Source organism: Tachypleus tridentatus, chromosome 6, assembly GCF_004210375.1.
Source record: "Tachypleus tridentatus isolate NWPU-2018 chromosome 6, ASM421037v1, whole genome shotgun sequence".
Lineage (NCBI taxonomy): Eukaryota > Metazoa > Arthropoda > Merostomata > Xiphosura > Limulidae > Tachypleus > Tachypleus tridentatus.
In genome coordinates, this window is record NC_134830.1 from 21972545 (window position 1) to 21997432 (window position 24888).

The 24888-nt window shown below is 35.4% G+C and overlaps 1 protein-coding gene across 1 annotated transcript in view; it reads right to left on the minus strand.

Moving 5' to 3' along the window:
- Nucleotides 1–336: 336 nt before the first annotated feature.
- Nucleotides 337–24888, minus strand: part of LOC143252081 (IDLSRF-like peptide) — a 94196-nt gene continuing 69644 nt past the window's right edge. Inside the window, exons 2-4 of the mRNA XM_076503695.1 lie at nucleotides 13957–14097; nucleotides 1418–1570; nucleotides 337–1033 (exon numbers count right to left, since the gene is read on the minus strand). Coding sequence (XP_076359810.1) covers nucleotides 840–1033; nucleotides 1418–1570; nucleotides 13957–14097 — 488 coding nt within the window. The 3' untranslated portion in view covers nucleotides 337–839. The remainder of the gene's footprint in view (nucleotides 1034–1417; nucleotides 1571–13956; nucleotides 14098–24888) is intronic.

A 24888-nucleotide genomic window follows, 5' to 3' on the forward strand; every position in this document is an offset into this window, starting at 1 on the left:
AGTATTTAGTTTTTAAAGAACTAAAGTACAAGAAAAGTGCGCTTATTTAGCACGTGACATGAGACAAAAACAACTTGCTTTATGAAATTCAAGATAAAGTTTAAACTTTTGTTGCAAAGTTCACCGACTTTTAAGGTTTCTAACATTAAATATAAGTATCGAATCAATTACTTTAGAAGTAACTGAGTGCATGTACGTTACTGAAAATGTTAAAGCTAATTCAAAAGGAAAAACCCAAAAGAAACTATTCGAAAAACAACCACTAATTTATCGCGGTAAAATATAAATGATAATTTGTGGATGGTAAAAAAAAAATATTAAAGTCTTTTAAACACAGAACGAGAAAAGATTTATTTTAGTGCATGTATTTTTCTTTCTCCATAACTTACATATTTGATTGGTTCAGTACATTTATAACACAGTTTGGCTATTACGAAGCATTGGGATAAAAAAAAAATCTGGCTGAAGGGTACAATATATAAAAATTTGTATCCTTCAAAAACCCTTTCCTTTCGTGATATATCCCACCTTGAGCTTGAAATTAGTGAATTAATCTCCTACTTAAATCTATTATTAAGAAAAATTAAAATCAATGCAACAAAAACAAATGTTTAACTTTTTTAATTACTCCATTATTGCAGAAATAAATTGTAGGATGATTGTTGAGTAGAACTTCATTTTGTGTTATGTTAGAACACTAAACTTAAAGGCTGGAAAATTAGGGTTATCCAAGCTTTGATCTGGTGTATTAGTTAAAATTATTGACTCCCTCAAATATTTGGGACAGAAGAGAAGAGGGTTTAAACAACACAGAGCGCTTAGAAGATTAAATCCGGGACTTAATCCATAAACCCAGTGCTAACGAGTTTATCCAAAAATAGCTTAACGTCAGCGAGTTCAGAATCTCTAAAGCCTAAAGCTCTGAGCATGCTCAAGTCACCGGTCTCCACAGCCATGAAAACGTGCCTCAGATGGTCCAGGTCTGATCTCATCAGGTTTAGAACCTTACCGAAATCTTCTAATGTGTCAGATTCTGCCAAAATAACAAATAAAAACAATTTTATTACGAGCTTTGTTTTTTTTTTAAAAACTTGACTTACAAAAGAGTATTTATCAAGTACGTTTTACTTCAGAGCGAGAACTTTGACACATCAAAAAAACAAAAAAAACTCAGCTTGGAAACTACTTTTGGAAAATAAATCTTGGATATTTTCCCAGTAATTAATTTTATTCAAGTTAATTGAATGCAAACCAGATAGCTCGAATCTATAGGATGCAGAAAGTGTTCATTCACGAGTTTTACTAAAATTAAAAGTAGAAACGTAATAATTCGCTGGACATGATATAAGGAAACAAATAAGGGATCGCTTAGCATGAGACAAGATATTATTTAAAAATAAAGTTAAAAATACTTTACCTGATAATGCAACTGCTACCTTACCAACTCCACCTAGCGGTGCTAGTGCATCTCGAGCCTTGCTTCCGAATAGTTTCTCAAGGTAGTTTGGACCGTGATTGATTAATAAAGTCTGAAGAAAATTGGCAGTTTCTTCTACAGGAGGGCGCTTTGCTACAGAAAACATTTTAACATATGTATAGAAATTCAATGAAAGGAAACCAAAACCTTTTCTTTCTTTAAAATAAGTTCATATTCTTAATTTATTGTTTAGATTCATTTTATTGTTCCTAAAATTTTGTTTAATCTTACAGGAATATTTACTATTTCTGGCTTTACTGAATTTTAATTTGTAAATTAAAACGATGAATTATGCTACATTTCACTGTTCCTAACCTATAGTACTAATGTTATTTTGTTTTAAAAATTACAGAATGCATGAGTTGAAATATAGAAGACTAGTGTACTAATCTAGTGGCCCGCCATGGCCAGGTGGTTAAGGTGATGGACTAAGGGTCGTTGATTCGAATCCCTGTCGCACCAAACATGCTCGCCCTTTCAGTGTGGGGGCGTTATAATGGTACGATAAATCCCACTATTCGTTGGTAAAAGAGTAGCTCAAGAGTTGGCGGTGGGTTGTGATGATTAGCTGCTTTCCATCTAGTCTTACACTGCTGAATTAGTGACGGCTAGCACAGATAGCCCTTGTGTAACTTTTCACGAAATTCAAAAGCAAATAAAAAAATTAATCTAGTTAGGCTAAGGTCGCAACAGGTTATTTGTGCTTCGTCAGCTACGAGTATATAACCCTCATATTCATAATTATAGACATTCTGTTGAACCATCAAAAGCAATTGTGGTAGAGCTTTAGGCTTGCAAGTTGTCGAACTGGTATCGAAACTATGCATTACCACAAATCTTCTCCGTAGGTGCGCTGTATGAGTGAATGTCATTCCTTTAATGTAGAATAGTAGATACTGGGAAGCAGATTTCTGCTGAGAGGTTGCTTCTCCTTTGGCCAGTAGTTCAAAATTATAGATTACGGTACGACGACCTTATTAGCCTTTCCAAACAATAAGAAAATACCAAAAATATTTATTTATCTTTTTTTTCTTCTGTGGATTGATAAATATATAAAGCAATCAGGGTGAATGTGCATCATAAATGAGAATCATATAACTTGATAGAAAATTTGTTAACATCAGATGTATTGTAAATCAAGAAGGCTTTCAGTCAGAAGGGGAGTGAAACCGAACACTTTCTATGTATTCAAAGTGTTGTATCCCTTGTGCTATTATGCCCGAATTTGATTTTTGACCTTCGTATGTAGTGTACAAAAACTAATAACTTTCCAAGTTGACACTAAAAGCATGAGTCACATCAACGTAAAGAACTTCCCTTTTTCAGTATGGCCACATGGGTTAAGGCATTCAACTCGTAATCTGAGGGTCATTGGTTCCAATACCCCTTGCACCAGTTGTGTTTGCCCTTTGAGTCGTGGGGGCATTATAATGCTTAGTCAATTCCATTATTCGTTGGTGAAAGATTAGCCCAAGAGTTAGCGACGGGTGGTGATAACTAGCTGCCTTCCCTCTTGTCTTACATTGCTAAATTAGGGACGGCTTGTGCACATATCATTCGTGTAGCTTTGCACGAAATTAAAAGAAACGTTTACAGTATTATTCCTAAGCTCAATAGAAACAGTGGAATTTAAACAATATATTTCCTATATGACTAGTGAGAAGTTTTTTTTTATTATTCAGTCTTAATCTTGAGATTCAAATCAACAATGTATGAATAACCGGCCATTGAGGACGACAAGAGGTTGTGTTAGAATAAAAATATATTTCATAACTTTCTTCAAACTGTAATTGTTACCGTATCACGTGTTTTTCTTCTGTTACCAATGTTTTTTTTCAAAATAACATAAAACTTACACATACCAAAATAAGTGCTCCACATTGACACGAATAAACAAGAAAATACAAAAACTGATATGAACTTTAAAAAAGTTGCTCCAGGGAAATAAATGAAACATGTTCGGACCAACTAAGAAGACAAGCGAAGGAAATGGATTTTATCTTCTACATGCAATAAAAGTAGTACATATCACAATCTTAGCTTCAATAAGTACAGTATATAATCTCCAAAATAAAATGTAATAACATTTGACTTAAGATTATAAAACCACAAGGGACGTTTTGGTTCATCTAGGTCGTCCTTTTCCTGAACACTAAAAAAATCAAAGCTCGCCCTTATAATTAAAATATTTATGATCCTTCCTTCAAACTCCCTTAAATTAATAGCATCTACCACGTTTGAAAGTTAGCTGTTCCAAAGATAAACCATCATGTTAAAAAATAAAGTTATCTTAGCCGAAGATGATACATTCCTTAACACAGTTTATGTTTGTGTTTTCTTTTGTTACCATCCTCACAATTAAATACATAAAATATATCGGGAATCAACACCATTAATTCATAAACACAGTCATAAACACCTTCTGTCTATGTTAACTCTTATTTAAAATCAAAACAAGTTCAGATATTTTCATACATCCTGTGTTATATTGTGTTATAACTTTTCTATCTCCAATGACTTCTAGTAATTCTCCTCTGAACCATTTCCTGGGCCTGGCATGGCCAAGTGCGTAAGGCGTGCGACTCGTAATCCGAGGGTCGCGGGTTCGCGCTCACGTCGCGCCAAACATGCTCGCCCTCCCAGCCGTGGGGGCGTTATAAAGTTACGGTCAATCCCACTATTCGTTGGTAAAAGAGTAGCCCAAGAGTTGGCGGTGGGTGGTGATGACTAGCTGCCTTCCCTCTAATCTTACACTGCTAAATTAGTTACGGCTAGCACAGATAGCCCTCGAGTAGCTTTGTGCGAAATTCCAAAAACTGAACCATATCCAACAATACAATGAACGTTGTACTATAAATGTGGGTCTAACGAATAATTTATACAATGGCATTATAAAGCTTTAACTTGAATATTCAGTATTTCTGTAGAGGTAGCTTAAAATTCCATTTGCCCTGCCACTAAGAACAGCACATTGCTTGAATGGCTTAAGAAACTGATGAAATAGAATACCAAGATCATGTAGTTCTAAAACGTTGTTTAGGTTCAGTCCACCAAACTTATTTAAATTGTGATATCCCATATACATCAGCTTACATTTATCGTAGCTGAAACTCGCTCACCATTTATTCACCCAAATCACAAAATATTCCAAACACTCTTGTAAAGCAGCAGCATCCAAAACTTTAACGTCGTCAGCGATTTTACTTAACTTATTGACGATCTCTTCATTTGTATCATTAAGTTAAGTTAATGTGTATCATTACGAATTTTGAATGCAAAGGATACTCAATGAAAATACCAAAAATATTTATTAATCTTTTTTCTGTGGATTGATAAATATATAAAACAATCAGGGTGAATGTGCATCATAAATGAGAATCATATAACTTATGATACAAACATAAGTGATAATTCTAAATGTATTTGATTACTTTTAGTTTTAAAATCCTTTATGGTTAACACCCACGAAACAATGTAACTAATATCTTTATTTATTTTTTTATTCCTATATTGAATCTCCCGCTACGATGTCACAGTTTTATGGCTGCAGATTTACAATGTTAAAATTTGAGTTTCGATACTTGTGGTAGACAGAGCAGAGATAGCCCATTGAGTAGTTTGCTTAGTTTCAAACAAATCTATATTGAAGGCTCGGCATGGCCGGGTAGTTAAGGCACTCGACTCGTATTCTGAGAGTCGCGGGTTCGAATCTCCGTCGCATCAAAATGATCGCCCTTTCAGCCGTAGGGACGTTATAATATGAGTATCAATCCCACTATTTATTGGTAAAAAAGTAGCCTAAGAGTTGGCGGTGGGTGGTGATGACTAGCTGCCTACCCTCTAGTCTTACACTGCAAAATTAGGGACGGTTAGCGAAGATAGCCCTCGAAGTAGCTTTACGAGAAATTCAAAAACAAATAAATAAACTACATTGATAAAATAAAATAAAAACCATTAAGATTGCAATTGTAGTTGAATATCGGAGACAAAAGAAGTCGAATAAATTTTAAAATGAATAACATTTCTTACTAAATAATTACAAATTAATATTATTTAAACAACTATTTATTAGTTGTCTTTCAAATCATTTGAGCTTATACGAAAACTGAGATTCTTTACAAATTGTAGTTTCAATGCAATCAAGTTTACATCAACCACAACATTATTTAATATTCGTCCTTTCCAAACATTCAAGTTTACAGAAAACAAACTTTACGTGATACTTGTTTGTACTAAATGATCTAGAATAGAAACAACAATATTTAATATTCGTCCTTTCCAAACTTTCCAGTTTACATAAAACAAACTTTACGTGATACTTGTTTGTACTAAATTATCTAGAATAAAAACATTAATTAATACTTGAATGTGTAAAACGTTAAAGATTAAATAAAGCTAACATTCTTTACTATTTATCTGTTCAAAACAAACAAGATTATACGAAACAAACATTATATGATACTTGTTTGTTCTGAACGTTCTGAAATAAAACCAACATTGTGTTTTACTTGTTTGTGCGAAACTTTCAACATCACATAAATTAACGATCTTTACTATTTCTCTGTTCAAAAATTAATTAATATTAATTTATTCAAATACGACTTCATACGTATCTGTTGAAAAGGTTCAAAACTGCATAAAACCAACATTATTTAGAACCACTTTAATCAAAACTCTTACGTTTACATGTATTAAATTAGAAAAGCATTCAACTTATTTTATATGACAGTTTAACATATTAGTGCTTCTAGAAAACATATATTAACCTATTTAATCAGAATTGGACGCGTGTAGGAAATTAGAGATTATAAGAGCATAAAATATTTAAAAAATTCTATCTGATAACATGTGTTCTCCAACAAGTAATATTATATTTCTAATGAAGCAGTATAGCGTTGCATGCTAATAAAACAAAATAAAACTGTATACTGAAGATTAATATATTATTCAAGTAGTGTTAGGACTCAAATCTTCGTCAAATTTAGAATAATTAATGATTAGCTGAAATGAACTGCCTGCTGAAAATTTTAATCAAGCTAAAGAATTGTTAATATTCATTCGGGTAACATACAGAAGTAGTTTGTTTGTTATAAAGGGTAGAGCTATACAATTGGCTATTTATGCTGTGCCCACCAAGGTTTCAGAAGTTGAAAAATGCGCAAAGTGGTCAGATATTAATATCTTAAAATCCATTAGAAAAAAAAAAATGAATAGTTGGTTTTATTCTATTTATATTACATCAGAATCTTAATGTATATTTCATTTTAGAAGTGAAGTATTGTAGTAACATGGACCCGGCATGGCCAAGTGGTTAAAGCACTCGACTCGTAATCCGAAGGTCGCGGGTTCGAATCCTCGTCACATCAAACATGCTCGCCCTTTCAGCCGTGGGGGCGTTATAATGTGACGGTCATTCTCACTACTTGTTGGTAAAAGAGTAGCCCAAGAGTTGGCGGTGGGTAGTGATGACTAGCTGCCTTCCCTCTAGTCTTACACTGCTAAATTAGGGACAGCTAACGCAGATAACCCTCGAGTAGGTTTGCGGGAAATTAAAACCAAACCAAACAGTGAAACTGTTCGTATGAACATTGGCATTTAAGACTCATTTGTTATAAGTGTACTTAATGAATTATTAGTCAACAGTTTTATATTCACGGAACTTATTATTCTTTGTGACCGTACGTTTCTTTTGGACAACAAAGTTCATCTCTTCACTCGGGCTCGGCATGGCCAGGTGGTTAAGGCAGTTGACTCGTAATCCGAGTTCAAATCCCTGTCACACCAAACATGCTTGCCCTTTAAGCCGTGTGGGCGTGAAATGTGACGGTCAATCCCACTGTTCGTTGGTAAAAGAGTAACCCAAGAGTTGGCGGTGATGACTAGTTGCCTTCCCTCTAGTCTTACTTACACTGCTAAATTAGGGACGGCTAGCACAGATAGCACCAGTGTAGCTTTGCGCAAAATTAAAAAAAAAACAAGACAAAATCACTTCACTCGATTTATGAATCTGTGGTTTATTCATCTCTCTAACGTGAATAGCCCACCCCCCATTAGTGCAGCGGTAAATCTAGGATTTACAACACTAAAATCAGGGGTAGGCTCAGCAGATAGCCTGATTTGGCTTTACTATAAGAAAAAACACACACACTCACGTGAATATGCGCATAATGCTGTACTCGCAGAGACACGCGCGCAGAATCAGCAGAATATAGAATTGACGTAACACTCACGTGATAAATATATGTGTTAGTTGTCTTAAGGCAGTCCTACATAATGAACGTTTGCGCTCTAACCTTTGCGGGACATCAAACCCCAGATCTTAGCGTTGCAAGTATATATAAAATTACTGATCCAATGAGGACCAAAAGCTACATAACACGTCCTCTACGATCTGTCCACTGCAAGAAATCGAACAACAGATTTTAGAATTATAAGACTGAAAACATACTTCTAACAAACAGAGATATTTTAAAACAGAAAATTAAATGAACAATTTACAGTTTAAATATAAACCTTACAAATAGAAATTTTTGTAATTAGAAAACTTTACACTTTTAGGGTAAGCCTATTATATATATTCTGTAGCGGTTCAACGGCAAGTTTGAGGCTTCAAACGTTAAAATCAGGTTTCAGTTCCTGTGGAAAACATAATAGAGACAGCTTATTGTGTATCTTTGCGCTTAACAGATAAAAACAAAACGCTACTCTTGTTTTTTGTAATTAAGCACAAAGCTTTTCAAAGGGCCACCTGTGCTCTGCTCACCACAGCTATCGAGACCTGGGTTTTAGCACCAGAATAGTTGGTGTCTCTGACCTTACCATTTACTTACAATGATTTTGTGTTGGTGATTGTTAATCATGGTCATCTAGTAATATTCAGACTCGTAAGAAAATATCGGCAGTACCATGTTGATTTATACAAGTGTCTACACGTACATTTGAAACTCGCATCCACATGAAAGTTGGTATGCTCACTTAACTTTGTGAACAAAATTAGTTAGAACTGTTTTTTGCTTACTTCTTACATCAAGATAAAATATTTTTCGAAGAAGCTTGATTAAATATATATAAGATTTAATTGTCAAGGGACATGGTACAGGGTTCCTTGCCTTCTGGGGTTTCCATGGCACCTGCTTTACTTGAAGCACAACAAAAGCATTGACGTTATTACCATCTTATGAATAATTCTGCCACGCCATCTCATTTGTTAATTGTTAACTCTATGTCAAAATAGCTAGGCAGCTGATAAGTTTTAAAATGTCTGAACAACATTAAAATTAGCGTCATTTTCGAAACGTTCCTCATGCATGGTGAGGTGACAAGGGTTGCGAGGTAAGTGTTGGATGTATTTAAATAATGTAATAATTTTTTTCACTTGCTTTATTGTTTCTTTGACATGGTTTCTGGAGGAGTCACAGTTCATATACACACATACATATATATGTAAGTGTGTGTGTGTGTGTGTGTGTGAAATGGTGAAGATTTTCTCAGGAAAAATACGAGAAACAAATTGTTATAAGATTGAAGAAAAGCAGTAACTGTTCTTAAGCCATTTCCACAATTCACACAAGTAAAATTTCGTATTGTTAGAAACCTTGTCGTTTGCAAATTTATGTACGGCCTGGGGCCTAGCGCGTTAAGGCGTGCGCTTCGTAATCTGAGGGTCGCGGGTTCGCGCCCGAGTCGCACCAAACATGCTCGCCCTCCCAGCCGTGGGGACGTTATAATGTGACGGTCAATCCCACTATTCGTTGGTAAAAGAGTAGCCCAAGAGTTGGCGATGGGTGGTGATGACTAGCTACCTTCCCTCTAGTCTTACACTGCTAAATTAGGGACGGCTAGCACAGATAGCCCTCGAGTAGCTTTGTGCGAAATTCCAAAACAAGCAAACAAACAAAAAGCAAATTTATGAAATGAAACCGCCAGTGAAAAAATATTCCGCGCGTGACTAATAATAAACGTCGCATGCGTAGAAAATATGGAAACTCTATCAATCTTAGACACATACTTTCTTGAAAACTGTTTTAAACAGTTAATGACATTTAGCATAAAATATTTTCATTCTTAAGAAAAAACGAAATGAAAAAGGCTCAGATGTTTTGGTTTAATTATTGCGTAATATAACGACATGTCAGGGATTATGCTACTGAAATTAGGCCCAGCTTGGCGATGTGGTTAGGACGCTCGACTCGCAATTTGAGAGTCACAGATACGAATCCCCGTCACACCAAACATGTTCACCTTTTTACCCGTGAAAACGTTATAAAATGACGATTCATCCCACTATTCATTGATAAAAGAGTAACCCAAGAGTTGGCGGTGATGACCAGTTGCCTTCCCTCTATCTAGTCTTACACTGCTAAATTAAGAACAGTTAGCGCGGATAGCCTTCTTTTTTCGCGGGTTCGCATCCCCGTCGCACCAAACATGCTCGCTCTTTCAGTCGTGGGGACGTTACAATGTGACGGTTAATCCCACTATTCGTTGGCAAAAGAGTAGCCCAAGAGTTGACGATGGGTGGTGATGACTAGCTGCCTTCCCTCTAGTCTTACACTGCTAAATTAGGGACGGCTAGCACAGATAGCCCTCGAGTAGCTTTGTGCGAAATTAAAAAAAACAAGTAAAGAAGCATGATGTGAATACATGATTCGTAGTATAAACATTTTAATATTATATATATTTATGTATACAACGTTCTTTAAACATGTTTAAGAAAACTCATACACAATTTCACTGGCAAAAATTGTAAGTTAAATGCAATTTTAAAGAATATTAAAATAAAGGTACATGCTTCAATTAAAATTCGCACTGGATATAATTTGTCTGCAAAGATCAACTTTTGTTTTCGCAGCAAGCAGCTTCGTATAAATACACATATATATTCATGTATGTAGGACAATATAACAACCTCAACCCCTTGGGTATTTCTAAAGCCTTCCATATCTGAGTAATATTATCAACTGACAGGCTAGAAGCGAGCACCTAATGTTTTTTACTATACACAGATTAATAATTAACAAGATAGATACTTTTCTCGGTAAGAAAGTTAGGGACGTTGTTTCACATCAAATAATTAATTAATATTTGTAATGCTTTATAAAAAAATGGTAATATAGTAAAACTTATGGTCGTATAGTTTAATTAAGTTTCGTGTTTGTAAAGATGTCGTTGATCTTACCCTGACCAATCCATCTTGTGCTTGAACAGCTTCTCTTGTTTAAATGTTGCAAAGAATGCTGATTAAGGCGGTAAGAACGATCGATCAAACTGATCTTTTCAAAAGATACACAACTGGTAAAGGCACTCTCAGAAAATACTGGTTTTTGTTTTGTGTCTCATAGCATAAAATCATCTACTTGGATTAGTGAGCATTCATAATACAACTGAAAGTGTTTTGATACAATATTCCAACATGCCAGCATAAAATAACTGTGAGATTTGTTTAACATGGCCAAGCGTGTTAAGGCGGGCGACTCGTAATGGGAGGGTCGCGGGTTCGCATCCCGGTCGTGTCAAACATGCTCGCCCTCCCAGCCGTGGGGGCGTTACGATGTGACGGTCAGTCCCACTATTCGTTGGTAAAAGAGTAGCCCAAGAGTTGGCGGTGGGTGATGATGACTAGCTGCCTTCCCTCTAGTTTTACACTGCTAAATTAGGGACGGCTAGCATAGATAGCCCTCGAGTAGCTTTGTGCGAAATTCCAAAACAAACTAAATAAGGTCATATTAAAACATTTTTATGTAGTTTCTGTTTATGCGTTCGTGTTTGAATTAAGATATAGTTCCTCCATACTTCTACTGATGGAAATGTTTTCAAACAGCATTGTAGGCTAATTCGAAAAACGTTTGATGTGTTGCGGAATGTTATTAAATGATAAAAACACCGACGTAACCTAATGAGATCAGTTTGCGAATAGGCCCGGCATGGTCAGGTGGTTAAGGCACTCGACTCCTAATCCGCAAACTCGGGTTCAAATCCCCCATCGCACCAAACATGCTCGCCCTTTCAGCCGTGGGGGCGTTATAAAGTGACGCATATCCCACAGTTCATTGATAAAAGAGTAGCCGTCAACTCTTAGGCTACTAATTTTGGTTTTTAATTTCGCTCAAAGCTACACGAGGGCTATCTGAGCTAGCCGTCCATAATTTAGCAGTGTAAGGCCAGAGGGAAGGCAGCTAGTCCTCGTGTAGCTTTGAGCAAAATTAAAAACAAAAGCAAAAATGAGTTCCAAACACCGTTACCTTGTCCAGTGGTTAAGGATGTGATTGAAACTATTCTCAGGCTTAGCGCAAGGTAATATTACACCTATTGCTGTCCACCGCTGGTACAGCAAATGCGTCTACGGAGTTACAACGCTACAATCAGGGGTTCGATTCCTCTCGGTGGACTCAGCTGATAGCTCGATGTGGCTTTGCTATATGAAAATACTCATCTGTTGCTAAGTAACTCATCATGAGTAGCATAAATATATCTCATAACAAACTTGATACCACATAAAACTAATATAAATAACGTTTTAACTAAGTATCTGCAAGTTGTAGTCCGTCTGATCTTATGAAAGGCCTCTTCGTTTGCTACGCACAACACATAAAGCGTATTTAACACGCTATTACGTTCCCTTCTTAGTGGAAAGCGGTAATGCTCAAGTAGAGAACAGCATGAGAGAAATTATCGCAATCCTTACATGTGACACAGGATTCTGCGTATTATTTATTAGTGGACCATTCTTCGTCAACTTAGACTTTATGAAACTTTTAATGATGTTGTACATTTCGAATGAATTAGCATTACTTGTTGGAAGTAACTAGATAACCATTAAAAGCTACAATTGTCTCTCTATAGGCGAATGATAAAGGACACTAAAATAGCATCATTAATAACGGAAACGGCTGATGTAATTATACAAATAAATATATTATTCTCTGTCTAAGCGAGTGCATCGTAATGTGACATGATTGATAGTAATTGTCGCTTCAGATGATAATTAAATTTCCACGTGTGGTAGTAAGTTAAAAGTAAAATAGTAACGTGAATTCTACTTTATAAACATAGTCCTACCTGCAAATATGATGGGGAAGTCAGAAGCATGTGTAATAAAAAGTGATATGAATTTATATTCTCATCTGTACAGAGGAGGAAATTATAAAGTAACGCCAACGTTACTGTAACTGCTCATATTAATGATATAAATATCTGTATTGTATTAGAGTATCGTGATATGGACAAGAATGCTAATTATCCACTTTTAATTTCTTGGGAGCGGGTATGACGTATTTATATTCATTATTAAGCAGTAAGTTCAAATAAAAACATCAAAAGTTATTAATAAGTCACTCTATCATTAATGGGACCGTAAACTTGATATTTTAAACTTGATTTGAATTTCGCGCAAAGCTACTTTAGGGCTATCTGCGCCAGCTGTTCTTAATTTAGGAGTGTAAAACTAAAGAGAAGGCAGCTAGTCATCACTACCTACTGCCAACTCTTGGGTTACTCTTTTGCCAACGAATAGTGGGATAGACCGTCACATTATCACGCCTCCACCGCTGAAAGGGTGTGGCGGGGATTCGGAACCCGCGACCCTCAAATTACGAGTCGAGTGCCTTCACCATCTGGCCATGCCGGGTCCTATTTTAAACTTAATAAATAAGGTTAATCCATTGAACAAAATGAGTAGCAATAGAACAAAGATTTATTTAATTAGTGAGTGCTGCGTTCGGAATATTAAAATTAATGAGAAAGCCAAGATAATGCAATATCTCTTTCCAATGTGTTTATCATATTGGTTGTTACGTCTCGATATCCGTTAAAATTTTGATATTATATTAACATGAAAAGGTTTGTGAATTATCATGGCACAGCAATGATCTTAACCGCAGAGACAATTAACGTAAATTTATTGAAACTTTATAAATAAATAAATTTATTTATTTATTAGGCCTACCTGACAGTATTTGGATCTCTTAAGAGCCTTTATTAAAGTCACTCCAATGAAAATAAAGTGATACATTACAAGTTCTAGTTTAGAACTAGCTTTAATCAAATTTTATTTAAAATGCTAAGTTTACTCTACTGCAAAATTCGACTTCATATGTACTAGAAATGAAACGACAGAAAAAAAAACTGTCGTTGTTTTTTTATGAAGGTTCAACAGAAATATTTCAAAATAAAATGCACGTGAACCATCAGTTAGGTTTCGAAACACGGGTCGTTTTAACCTTGCTTATAAAACTGAATAATGACGTCATGCCAAACTTGAAACATAAAATTGAACTGACGTTAGCTAAAAATTAGAAGAAAACAATTTCTACAAATAAGTTTACAAACTTAATATATATTATTTTTTTTTACATTTTACTCAGTTATAGAAAGAGTACATCAACATATACAACCTCGAAGGTAATTTACGAAGAGAGTGCTAAAACTACCAAACTCTTCTATACTTCTGTACTATGTATATCTAAGTATGAAACATATACCTGCAGTACACAATTTGGGATCTTCGTCGTAACCGTCATGGCAATCAGGAGCGCCATCACACAGATACTGGATCGAAATGCAAATAGTACGTCTCCCAGGGCAACGAAAAGGTCGAGTTGTTGGACAACGATTGTAATCATCTGAACAATAAACACAAAACGTGCGGTTAATTAATAAACAGAAATATAGTTTATTAAACAAAATAGTGTTATTATATTCCCGATATTTGTAGCATTGCCACCTCCATGATAAATTAACACATTTGTACACTCTTTACGTTGTAAAATACTACGCACCGAACTGCTAAACGTTCTATAAAATTAAATTGTAAGTTTGTAATTGTTTCATATTCTATTATGTGAATGGAAGCTTTTGGATGCAATAATGTGTTTTATTTAAACGATATAAAATAGTTTCTAAAACGTTTTAAACCCACTCATTTGAAGGTGTTTGTTTTTCTCCGATTTGTTGTTTTCATTCGGTAGAAATTTCGGTACAAAGCCAAGGATATTCACAGATGTAGTTCGTCATCTCACTAATGAATAGCTCACGTGAAGTTAAGGTAAGAGAAGTTTGAGAAAATTCAAGAGAAGTTTTAGTTTCCCAAAACACAGGAGACGAGAACTAACGTGAAAAGTTCCTCGAGATGGTTTTGAAGAAGCATAAAGCAGTGGTGAAGGTTAAAGAACGTAAGTTTCTGGATTTTTTAAATGAGTTACTTCTTATTTTTTCTGAGTTTTCGCTTGTTCTTGATCAGGGCCTGGCATGGCCTAGCGCGTTAAGGCGTGCGCTTCGTAATCTGAGGGTCGCGGGTTCGCGTCCGAGTCGCGCCAAAACATGCTCGCCCTCCCAGCGGTGGGGGCGTTATAATGTGACGATCAATCCCACTTTTCGTTGGTAAAAGAGTAGCCCAAGAGTTGACGATGGGTGGTGATGACCAGCTGCCTTCCCTCTAGTCTTACACTGCTAAATTAGGGACGGCTAGCACAGATAGCCCTCGAGTAGCTTTGTGCGAAATTCAAAAACAAAACAAACTGTTCTTGATCAGAACGTGCATTATAAATACAGTGATTTAGTTAGTTCTTCAACATTTTAATTAGAATGTTTAAAATTCGTGTTTTAGTTTCGTTCTTAAACTACTTCTTTGTTAGCTCAAGTAATAACTCGTGTAATATTTTGTATACGGTTACCCTAAGTCAGCGACGATATAGTTATTCTAACCAGTCACAGTATTCGATACTGTAAAAGTATAAAATTGACCAGGCCCGGCATAGTCAGGTGAGTTAAGGCATTCGACTCGTAATCTGAGGGTCGCAGGTTCGAATCTCCCTCGTACCAAATATGCTCGCCCTTTCAGCCGTGAGGGCGTTATAATGAGACTGTCAATCCCACTATTCGTTTGTAGAAGGGTAGCCCAAGAGTTGGCGGTGGGCAGTGATGACTAGCTGCCTTCCTTCTAGTCTTACACTGCTCGAGTAGCTTCACGGGAAGTTCACAACAAACAAACAAATAAAAGTGATCACCATTAAAATTCTTCTGCTCCAAAGGGTAAGCACTGTAAAGATTGTTGTTTTGAATTTCGCACAATTTAGCAGTTCTAGAGGGAAGGCTTAACCACCCACCGCCAACTCTTGGGCTACTCTTTACCAACGAATGGGATTGATCTGCAACCTGCTACAGAAACAATAACTTTAAGAATTACATAGTCTGATAATTTCGTGAAAATTATTTTTTTAAAATTTGTCTGATAATCTCCTCGAGCATTGTTTCCTTAAATGGTCTGAATATATTCTTACGATTGGTAACGTTATCCGTTTTCTGATGCTAGTGTATACCACATTACACGTCTGTGATTTTTATATCGTGGTACTTAGCTTTTAACTTTATAAGTTACACTATAAGAATATAATTATAGAGAGGTTTATTGGATGTCATATTTTGATTTAATGCATATTGTAAAGATTTTGTAATTCACCAATGTCTATCATTGTGCTTTCTTTAGTTCAATGAGATCAGTGTACACTTAGAAATTGAACAAAGTTCTCAAACATTTGAAATATAAATGAAAATGTTTAATACAATAATATAATTAAGTAACAAAATTAAACTCAGTCAAAATATCGCTAACAGAAGTTAATGATAATAACTAGTTAATAAAAACATTGCAGTTAAATGTGAAAATCGTATATTGTGAGCATGGAAACCAAACCTACCTATCTTAAAAAGGTAATAGAAATTTATGGGATGCGTAATGAAATTCAACTGACAGACAATAGAATTATGATCAACAGTCACCTAAAGTTACTACACTAATAATTAGTTTACCATTCAGTGGTAATCTTGGGTTGTGGTAAAGGTAATTTTTTTTTTTATGAAAGCTCTATTTTGTCTTTGTAGAAGGCTTAAATGACTAAAATATGTAGTAGGACGTGTATAAAAATGTTCAGACAAATAAAAGAAGCTAATACAACTCCACTTTTCAGATCATTAATCGAATAAACCCTTATGAAGATGGATGTGTCTGAGGATCACATTAGACATATAACGTTTTATGAGTTTAAGAAAGGCAATAGTGCAGCAGAAACTACATGAAACATTTAAGGTGTTTATGGTGCGGAGTCTCTCAATGAAAGAAAATGTCGAAGGTGGTTTTAGAAGTTCAGATCAGGTGACTACAGCTTAACTGATGAGCCACATTCAGGTCATCCTGTTGAGTTTAATGATGACTTGCTGCTGGCTACACTTGATAAAGATTGTGCTGTAACAGTTGAAGAACTAACACAGAAGCTTAATTCAACCCATTCAACTGTTCACCGTCATCTGCAACATCTTGGAAAGGTTTAGAAACTTGGAAGATTGGTCCCCCATGATTTGACAGAAGCCAACCTTAGAGCAGGAGTGGATATTTGCATTTTTTTATACTTTTGTGAACGTAACTCACCTTTTTTGGACAGGTCAGTGACTTGAGATGAAAAATGTGTATCTTATAAAAATATTAAACGCCGCAGACAATGAGTCAGCGCAGATAAACTGGTTAAAACACAGCCTAAAATGGACCTCCACCTCAGGAAAGTCTTGTTAAGCGTTTGGTGGGATACTGTTGGTGTGATCCACTCAAAGTAATGATTACATCAGACTTCTGTTGTCAATAGTTAGAGCGCTTGAATGTTGCACTGAAAGAAAAGATGCTTGCTTTGATCATTCGCAAAGGTGTTGTGTTACACCAGGATAATGCACGGCCCCACACAACAAAGATCACATCTGGAAAGACTGAAGAGTTAGACTGGGAAAACTTCCACATCATCCTTATTCTCCAGACCTTTCCCCATCTGATTATCATCTATTCCAAAGTTTTCAGAACTATCTTAATGGAAGAAAGCTTGGAACACATGAAGACGTCAAAACTTCCCTCTCTACATTATTTTCCTCCAGTTTTATTGAAGGGGCATTCAGGAGCTTGTGGCAAGTTGGCAGGAAGTAATTAATAATAATGGAACATACATTATTAATTAAATAGCATTAAAAGCTTTCGAAATCATTTCTCTTTTTCTGGACCTAAAACCGAATATTACAGCCTGTATCATGAGCTTTCATTATTTCTCCTGTAATTGATCAAAAGTGAAACTTGAGGTTACTTAACTTAATTCAATTTGTTTTACATATATAAAGAAAAGATATTTACACTAAAATATAAGTATTTAATTGGTTCACGATTTATGTGACAGGAATTAGAAACTGTTGAGTCATAAAAGGTTTACGGTATACGTAGCAACATCGAACAGTTTTATAGCGATTTCTGTGATTTTTATTGGAAAACCAGAGTTGGAAATTGGTGGATATAGCTTAAATACATGTTACATCGACTTAATGTTTCGTTAAAGTGAGCTCCAACACTCCAAGTACATGGAATATTTTAATAATTATATCCGATTTTTGAAACTATAAGTATATGCTTTACTGATGAAAACATAACAAAGTTTCTGTCTGCTAGTCAATACAACCACTTTAAAAGATCTTTATATTTGACAAATTATTGTAAACCCAACATCTAATAACATTTTCTCTCTTCTAAAAAAGTTATGAAGTTGTTGATAAAGAACCTTCCCGATTATTAAAAACATTATTTTAAGTGTTATATCGTTGACAGCACGTGCCAACTATATTTCAAATAAATGAAATTGTTTATTTTTTCAAGTTTCTAAATTTTGTAAATGGTAAATTGGGTTTTAGTAGAACACGATATATACATTTATGTGACTGTGTGTGAGTGTGGCTTTTGTAGCCTTCTGATGGTTATTTCCAGGTTTGAATTTTTTATTACTTCCTTGTCATTCTGTGTAAAGAAGTACCTTGTGAGCAGCTCGGAGGCACAACCTGTAAGGCTAGTTATTTGTTAGATAGTGGATATAACCTTGCAAAATTATCTCACTGCACGCTGATGAACTCAGACTTTTCATGTAGAGACTAAATACAATACTGCAATAAATGCAATACTTGTGTGTTTAATGCACTTGTCTGTATCAATAAATCGAATATTAAAACGAAGACAATATTTCTGTAAAGAATACAGTAGAAAAATAAATTAAATTTTATGTTCTACGATAAAGTTTTCTTTTCAAAAGCACAAAGCTCCACAATAGACTATCTCGGCTACATTCATCGCGCATGTGAAATCCCGATATTTAGCACTATGACACCTGAAGGTTAGAAGGGATCAAATATATATATTATTGTTTTAAATTGTTCTCTAACTGATATTGCAGGATTGATGTCAGTAATTAATTACATAAAACAGGATATCGATTATTCATCGTTTACTTTCTTTTGTTTTATTTTCTCTTGATCTAAAACTTTAACAATATATCTATTTCTCTCTGTCCGTCTTTTTATCAGTGGTGTTCTCGGTCTCTTGGTTTATTGTCTTGCTTGGTGTTAATTTACCTATAACTCAGTTTTCCTTTCTTATTTCTCACACTACACCTAAAACTCGGACTGTTTTAACGTGATCGCCACCAAAACGTTTTCCACACTTCTGTGTAATTGTTTTGGTGTTTAGCTTTGTTCACTTTTCCATTAGTATCTAACTATACAAAAGCCAATATCTGTAATGCCACGTTTGATTTTTTCCCAAATAGAATGAGTCTTAAAAGCTTTTATCCAAACAGAATAGTTTGACTACTGTCTGTCCATTACGACTTTAGTGACGGGGTACAAAGAGGCCGTGAGTGTTTGTAATTAATTGTGAAGTAAAGACGTGAGAGATCACCCAGCCAAGAGACAAGTGCTTAACATTTATCATGAAACTAAAAATATCCATTGAGTTTTAAACTTGAAACTTTCTGAAGTCAGTTATGTGGTTTGGTTTCTCTTTAATTTCGCGCAAAGCGATACGAGGGCTATCTGAGTTAGCCGTCCCTAATTCAGCAGTGAAATTCTAGAGGAAAGGCAGCTTCCACCTCCGACGCTTGGGCCACTCTTTTACCAGCGAAAAGTGGGATTGACCGAGACTTTATAATGCCCTCAAGATTGAACGGACGAGCATGTTTGGTGAAATGTAAATTAGAAGCCGCGGCTCTCATTTTGAATTATTTTCTGTTATATTACCAACATTTTAAATGAAAACAAAGCTTTTAACGCGTAGAAAGACTCTAAATTTAAAAGTCAACACATTTTTTCCGGTTTTGTTGTCTATACATTTTACTTAGACTTTTAGTGGATGTATTAACAATAATATAAGTTTATACTTTTGTCGCTAAGCGATATTCAAACTTAATGTTACTAAATCTCACTGGCTTTTGATTTCACAAAATTCATTTGTTTCAGGTAGCTATGGGTAGGGGTACAGTGGTACTTGTTCCTTCATTTTGACCAGATACACCCTAGTGTAGTTATTAATATCATAAAAATAAACAACTTAATTTATTTTACATATAAACCTTGCGGGATTATTTTTTTGGGGGGAGTTCAGGGGGGTCCTGTTATAGAACTCTTGATTTCGGGACTGGCGAGTCGGTTTCGAATTCCTCTGACACCACAAAATACTCCCCTCTGTCATAGTGTTATAGGAGTGATAGTCAGTCCTTTAGGGAGAATAGTGAGTGGAAGGGTGTTGGTGACTGGCTGCGATCTCATTGGTCAACAGTTCAAAATTAGGGACGGAAGCGGAAATTCTTAGTAGTTCTTCAATAAGCCCGCCATGACCAGGTGGTTAAAGCACACGACTCGTGATCTGAGAGTCGCGGATTCAAATCTCCGTCACACCAAACATGCTCGCCCCTTTTAACCGTGGTGGCGTTTTAATGTACGGTCAATCACACTATTAGTTGGTAAAAGATTAGCCCTAGAGTTGGCGGTGGGTGATAATGACTAGTTGCCTTCCCTCTAGTCTTACACTGGTAAATTAGGTACGACTAGCGCAGATAGTTCTAGTGTAGTTTTGCGCGAAATTCAAAAAAAAAAAAAACTTTTTTTCAATAAATACACAATATAAGTGTGCCTTAAGATCCGTGAGGAAAGTTAACGTGGAATAAAATGCTGAATAATGGATAAATTGAAATTTTTACTGTACAATCTTACAACAGTTGGATTGCTGAATTATTTGGTGTGAATAACATGAAACATCTTAGGTTATATATATATATGAACTTGATATACAAGTAAATAAGGGACATATAGAAGTGAAAATCCAAATATAGCCAAACTTAATCTATTGTAATCAAATAATTGAATGATTATTTGATTAAATATAACACGTTTTAGATCCGATGTATCGCTAGAGGTATTTCTTATACACCTCACTTTTCACTGTAATAAAATTCTGATCAATGACATTGGAGCATGGATGCTTTCAACGACATTTTTCTCTGTATAGTATAGTGAAGGTTTTGTTCTTTCTCTCTATACAGACAGTGTTTTAACTGGTTTTAGCGCTTCAGTTTTCATGTGGAAATACAGAGCGAGCTCTGATGACCTATTCGATTGGCTTCAATATCGGTTAGTCTGTAATAATTATTGTTTATTTCTCAGAATCAACGGAAAGGACGACCTCAACAGATGAGGAGATAAAATTGGGACTTCCAAAAGCCCCTCGGGGCTTATACCTTTGTAATGTATAAATGGGTGTTACTTATGTAAATAAAACAGAAACGGATGGAGAAATTTGATTCTTTTATTCAATCGTCAGGAAGCTCTGAAGATAATTTTTTTCCGATATTTGTATTCGTATTGATATAGAACGATTGACGTCTAAAGGACCTAATCAAATAGGTCCGGCATGTCCAGGTGGGTTAAGGCATTCGACTCGTAATCTGAGGGTCGCGGATTCGAATCCCGTTCTCACCAAACGTGCTCGCCATTTCAGCCGTGGGGGTGTTATAATGTGACGGTCAATCCCACTATTCGTTGATAAAAGAGTAGCCCAAGAGTTGGCGGTGGGTGGTGATGACTAGCTGCCTTCTCTCTAGTCTTACACTGCTAAATTAGGGACAGCTAGCGCAGATAGCCCTCGAGTAGCTTTGCGCGAAATTCAAAACAAACAAACAAACCTAATCAAATTAACAAACTTCACTTCTCTACGAATTTTTTTTTATCAGCTGCAAAATGAACACAACACAAAACACTTAAATTTCAGTTTCTTAGCTTTAAGCATTTTACGCTTTGTGTAATCGGAGTATATTTCGACGAGCTAATATTTTATCTCTTGCTGGGTACATCATGAAACCTACGATGAAGAAAAACCAAAAGTGAATGAAAACCCATTTCCAAAGCGTAATCTCTTTTCTTATTTTTCTCTCACTGTAACCTTCATTTGACTGAAAATCTATTTTTATTGTTGTTGTTAAGGTTCTGCCAAAGTAAATTGCAAACAAAAAGTTGTTTTAACATTTGTTGGAAGACGCGTAATAATCACGTCTCTGAACCTTAAATCCCCAGAGATTTAGTTCTTATCCTTATCAAAGTACACTAACAACTGATAGAAACGAAATCAATGAACCATTTCTCCAAAGTATTATGAAATCAAGATTAGGCTACGAACATTAGTTTAAGATTAGCGTTTTAGTAAGAGAAATTGAACACAATAAATTATCGAAACAATCTGACGATCACACAGACGAGGAACCTTTATTTTAGAAACAGCTCTTTTTATAAAGTATACATTAGTTTTGAATTTTGTACAAAGCTACTCAAGGGTTATCTGCCCTAGCCGTCCCTAATTTAGCAGTGTAAGACTAGAGAGAAGGAAGCTAGTCATCACCACCCACCGCCAACTCTTGGGATACTCTTTTACCAACGAATAATGGGATTGACCGCAACAATTTAACGGCCCCACGGTTGAAAGGGCGAGCATGTTTGGTGCGACGGGGATTCGAACCCGTGACCCTCGGATTACGAGTCGATTGCCTTAACCACCTGGCCATGCTGGGCCTGAAACTGAAGCAGTTCACTGTCTGCCAGAATTAACTGCAATGTTTTGAACATATTTTTTTTTCAGAGATGACAGTATGTTTGTTGAAGTTTAAATTTGTGTCAAATAATGAGAAATCAAACGGGTCATAATATTAAACTACGTATATTTTATCTAAATAAGTAACATGAGTTGAAAATAAAAGTATCAAAAGCTTCTGTTTAATTAAACAGATACTTATTGACTTTTTATTTATTTTTTTCTTGATCACAATCCCAAACAGTAGATAATTTGTGCTTTGACAACTGCGAGTATCAAAACCCGGCTTTTATCGCATAAAGCTTCGGTCTTGCTACCAGATGGCGGTATTGCATAAGGGAATGTTATTGGTTCACGAGATTTAATGCTTTCTGACAAACCTTTAATGCCGAACGGTCAATAGCTACCCCTGTGCGTGTATATATATAAAACAAACAGACTTGGTGTTGGCTAATGTATGAGTTCCCGTATTGTAAAACCAAAGGTTTATGGTTCGTATGTCGTTGGCGCAAAAACACTTTTCGATCTTTAGGGCAGTAGGTAAGTAACAAGAGTGTAATTAGTAAAATCCAAGTGTTGCCAGTGGGTGCTGACCACTAGCTAGTTGCCTTTTTTCTTGTCTAATAGCTGAAAATTTGGGACGACTGGAGCAGATTCATCATAAGTATCGTTGGGCAAGAATTCTTAGAAAATATGATATGCTCTAGCCATGATAGAATCGGTATGTTTTAAATATAACTGTTGCAGTTTGGAATATTGATCCAATCTAACCAAACATACGAGTTTGTTCACACAGTTATTTAGAATGTTTGTACTCAAAACAATTAACTCACTTGAATAGTCTTACAAATGCTACTAAACTGGTTTACCAGAGCATCAGTTGCATGCGTGAAGTCCCTTTTTTACACTTGAAACACGCACTGGATGGATCGTATTCTATAATCTAAAAACGCACCTAATCGTTTTTCCACATTAAAACGTCGTATACCTATATCTCGTAATTGAAATGTTTTTATAATACGCATTGGACATGCCTCTTTAAAATACAGTGATATGTTATCTCTTCCATCGTTGTGGGTGAGTCTTGTTATATCCATTGGTTGATTGAGATATTAAAATAATTACAGCATAAGTACATCAGGCGTAGGAGAAAAGGCAAAAGTACTGTTTTAATTTAGACATAAACTTACGTGCTAATAAAATCAAGATTAGTGTGTACGTGATCGCTTTTACACAAATTGTTATCTTCTCTCCTTTTGAAACAAGCTGACTATTAAAAACGTCATAACGTTCTAAGATATCATAATATAGCTAACTGATAGGTGGTCAACCTGCGTCTGACAACGTACCAGTTACGTCTTTGATTTTTTCTGCTATTAAAGCATCGTTAGCGTAATCTAATAGGTCTGCAAATTACCATCGAGAAAAAAGAAAGATACGAAGACGTAGCCAATCAAAATAAAACAAACAAACAAAACATTTCGTGGGTTTGCTTGGTGTATTTGAGGAAACAGTAAATAATACATTTTTGAGTAACACTTTCTAAAGTTTTATCTTTGAAAAACAATTACTCTAAATTACTTTAATGATTTAAAGAGTACACTTATCAATTATATATATAGACATATATAAAGGTTCAAAAGTGTGAAAAAAAAGTTAATACGATAAAGGAAGGAAGAAAGCTACCGAAGGGGTAAAATCACATTTCATATTGACCATTGGTCAAATAAAGTTTATAGTGCGTTTTTAAACGTTGTTTCTACTTCTCACCCACAAGCAGCTACAGCTTTCACTGTTATACACTTTAAAAAAACCTTAGCTGAATAGGTAAAGAAATTAGTACTTAAGAAAGTTACATCAAAATCTATTATATTGGTTTGTGACGAATACGCAGAGAAAAACAAAACTATAGCTCAATCGCTTTTGAAGGATGAGAGTTTCGAAATCAGTCGGGTTATCGGATTTCGTATCTTCTTGTTAAATGTTCTCTTGAACTACGTGTTCTTAACATCATGAGTGTCTTGTAATAAAGGTATTTTTTTTTCACTTTTGTTGGAGCTAACTTATTCTGACATAACATCATGGAACATTTTTGAAGTATTGTAGATACATATATATATATATATATCTTCAAAAAAGAAACGCAAAAGGGATATTTTTTTTATTTTAAAGAGAAATATATGTAATAACGTTACAAGCTCAGAGTATGTGATGTTACACGTGTTAAGGCCCTGATTGTCAGACCAAAATGACAATAAAAGTTGTGCACTTTGAAAACGGAGGAAAACAACAGATTTTTCGCCAAAACGCATTCGTGTCCAATAAATTTGTTTGAGAGATCTGCATGTTCTGCAAGTGCAACATGTGCAAAATCCTAATAAAAGTGACGGGTTCTCGGTCTTCATAGCTCAGTGTTAAGCCACCGACACGCAATACAGTTATGCCAAGACTGACTGAAGCACAACGCAACAACGCCATTGGTCGCTTG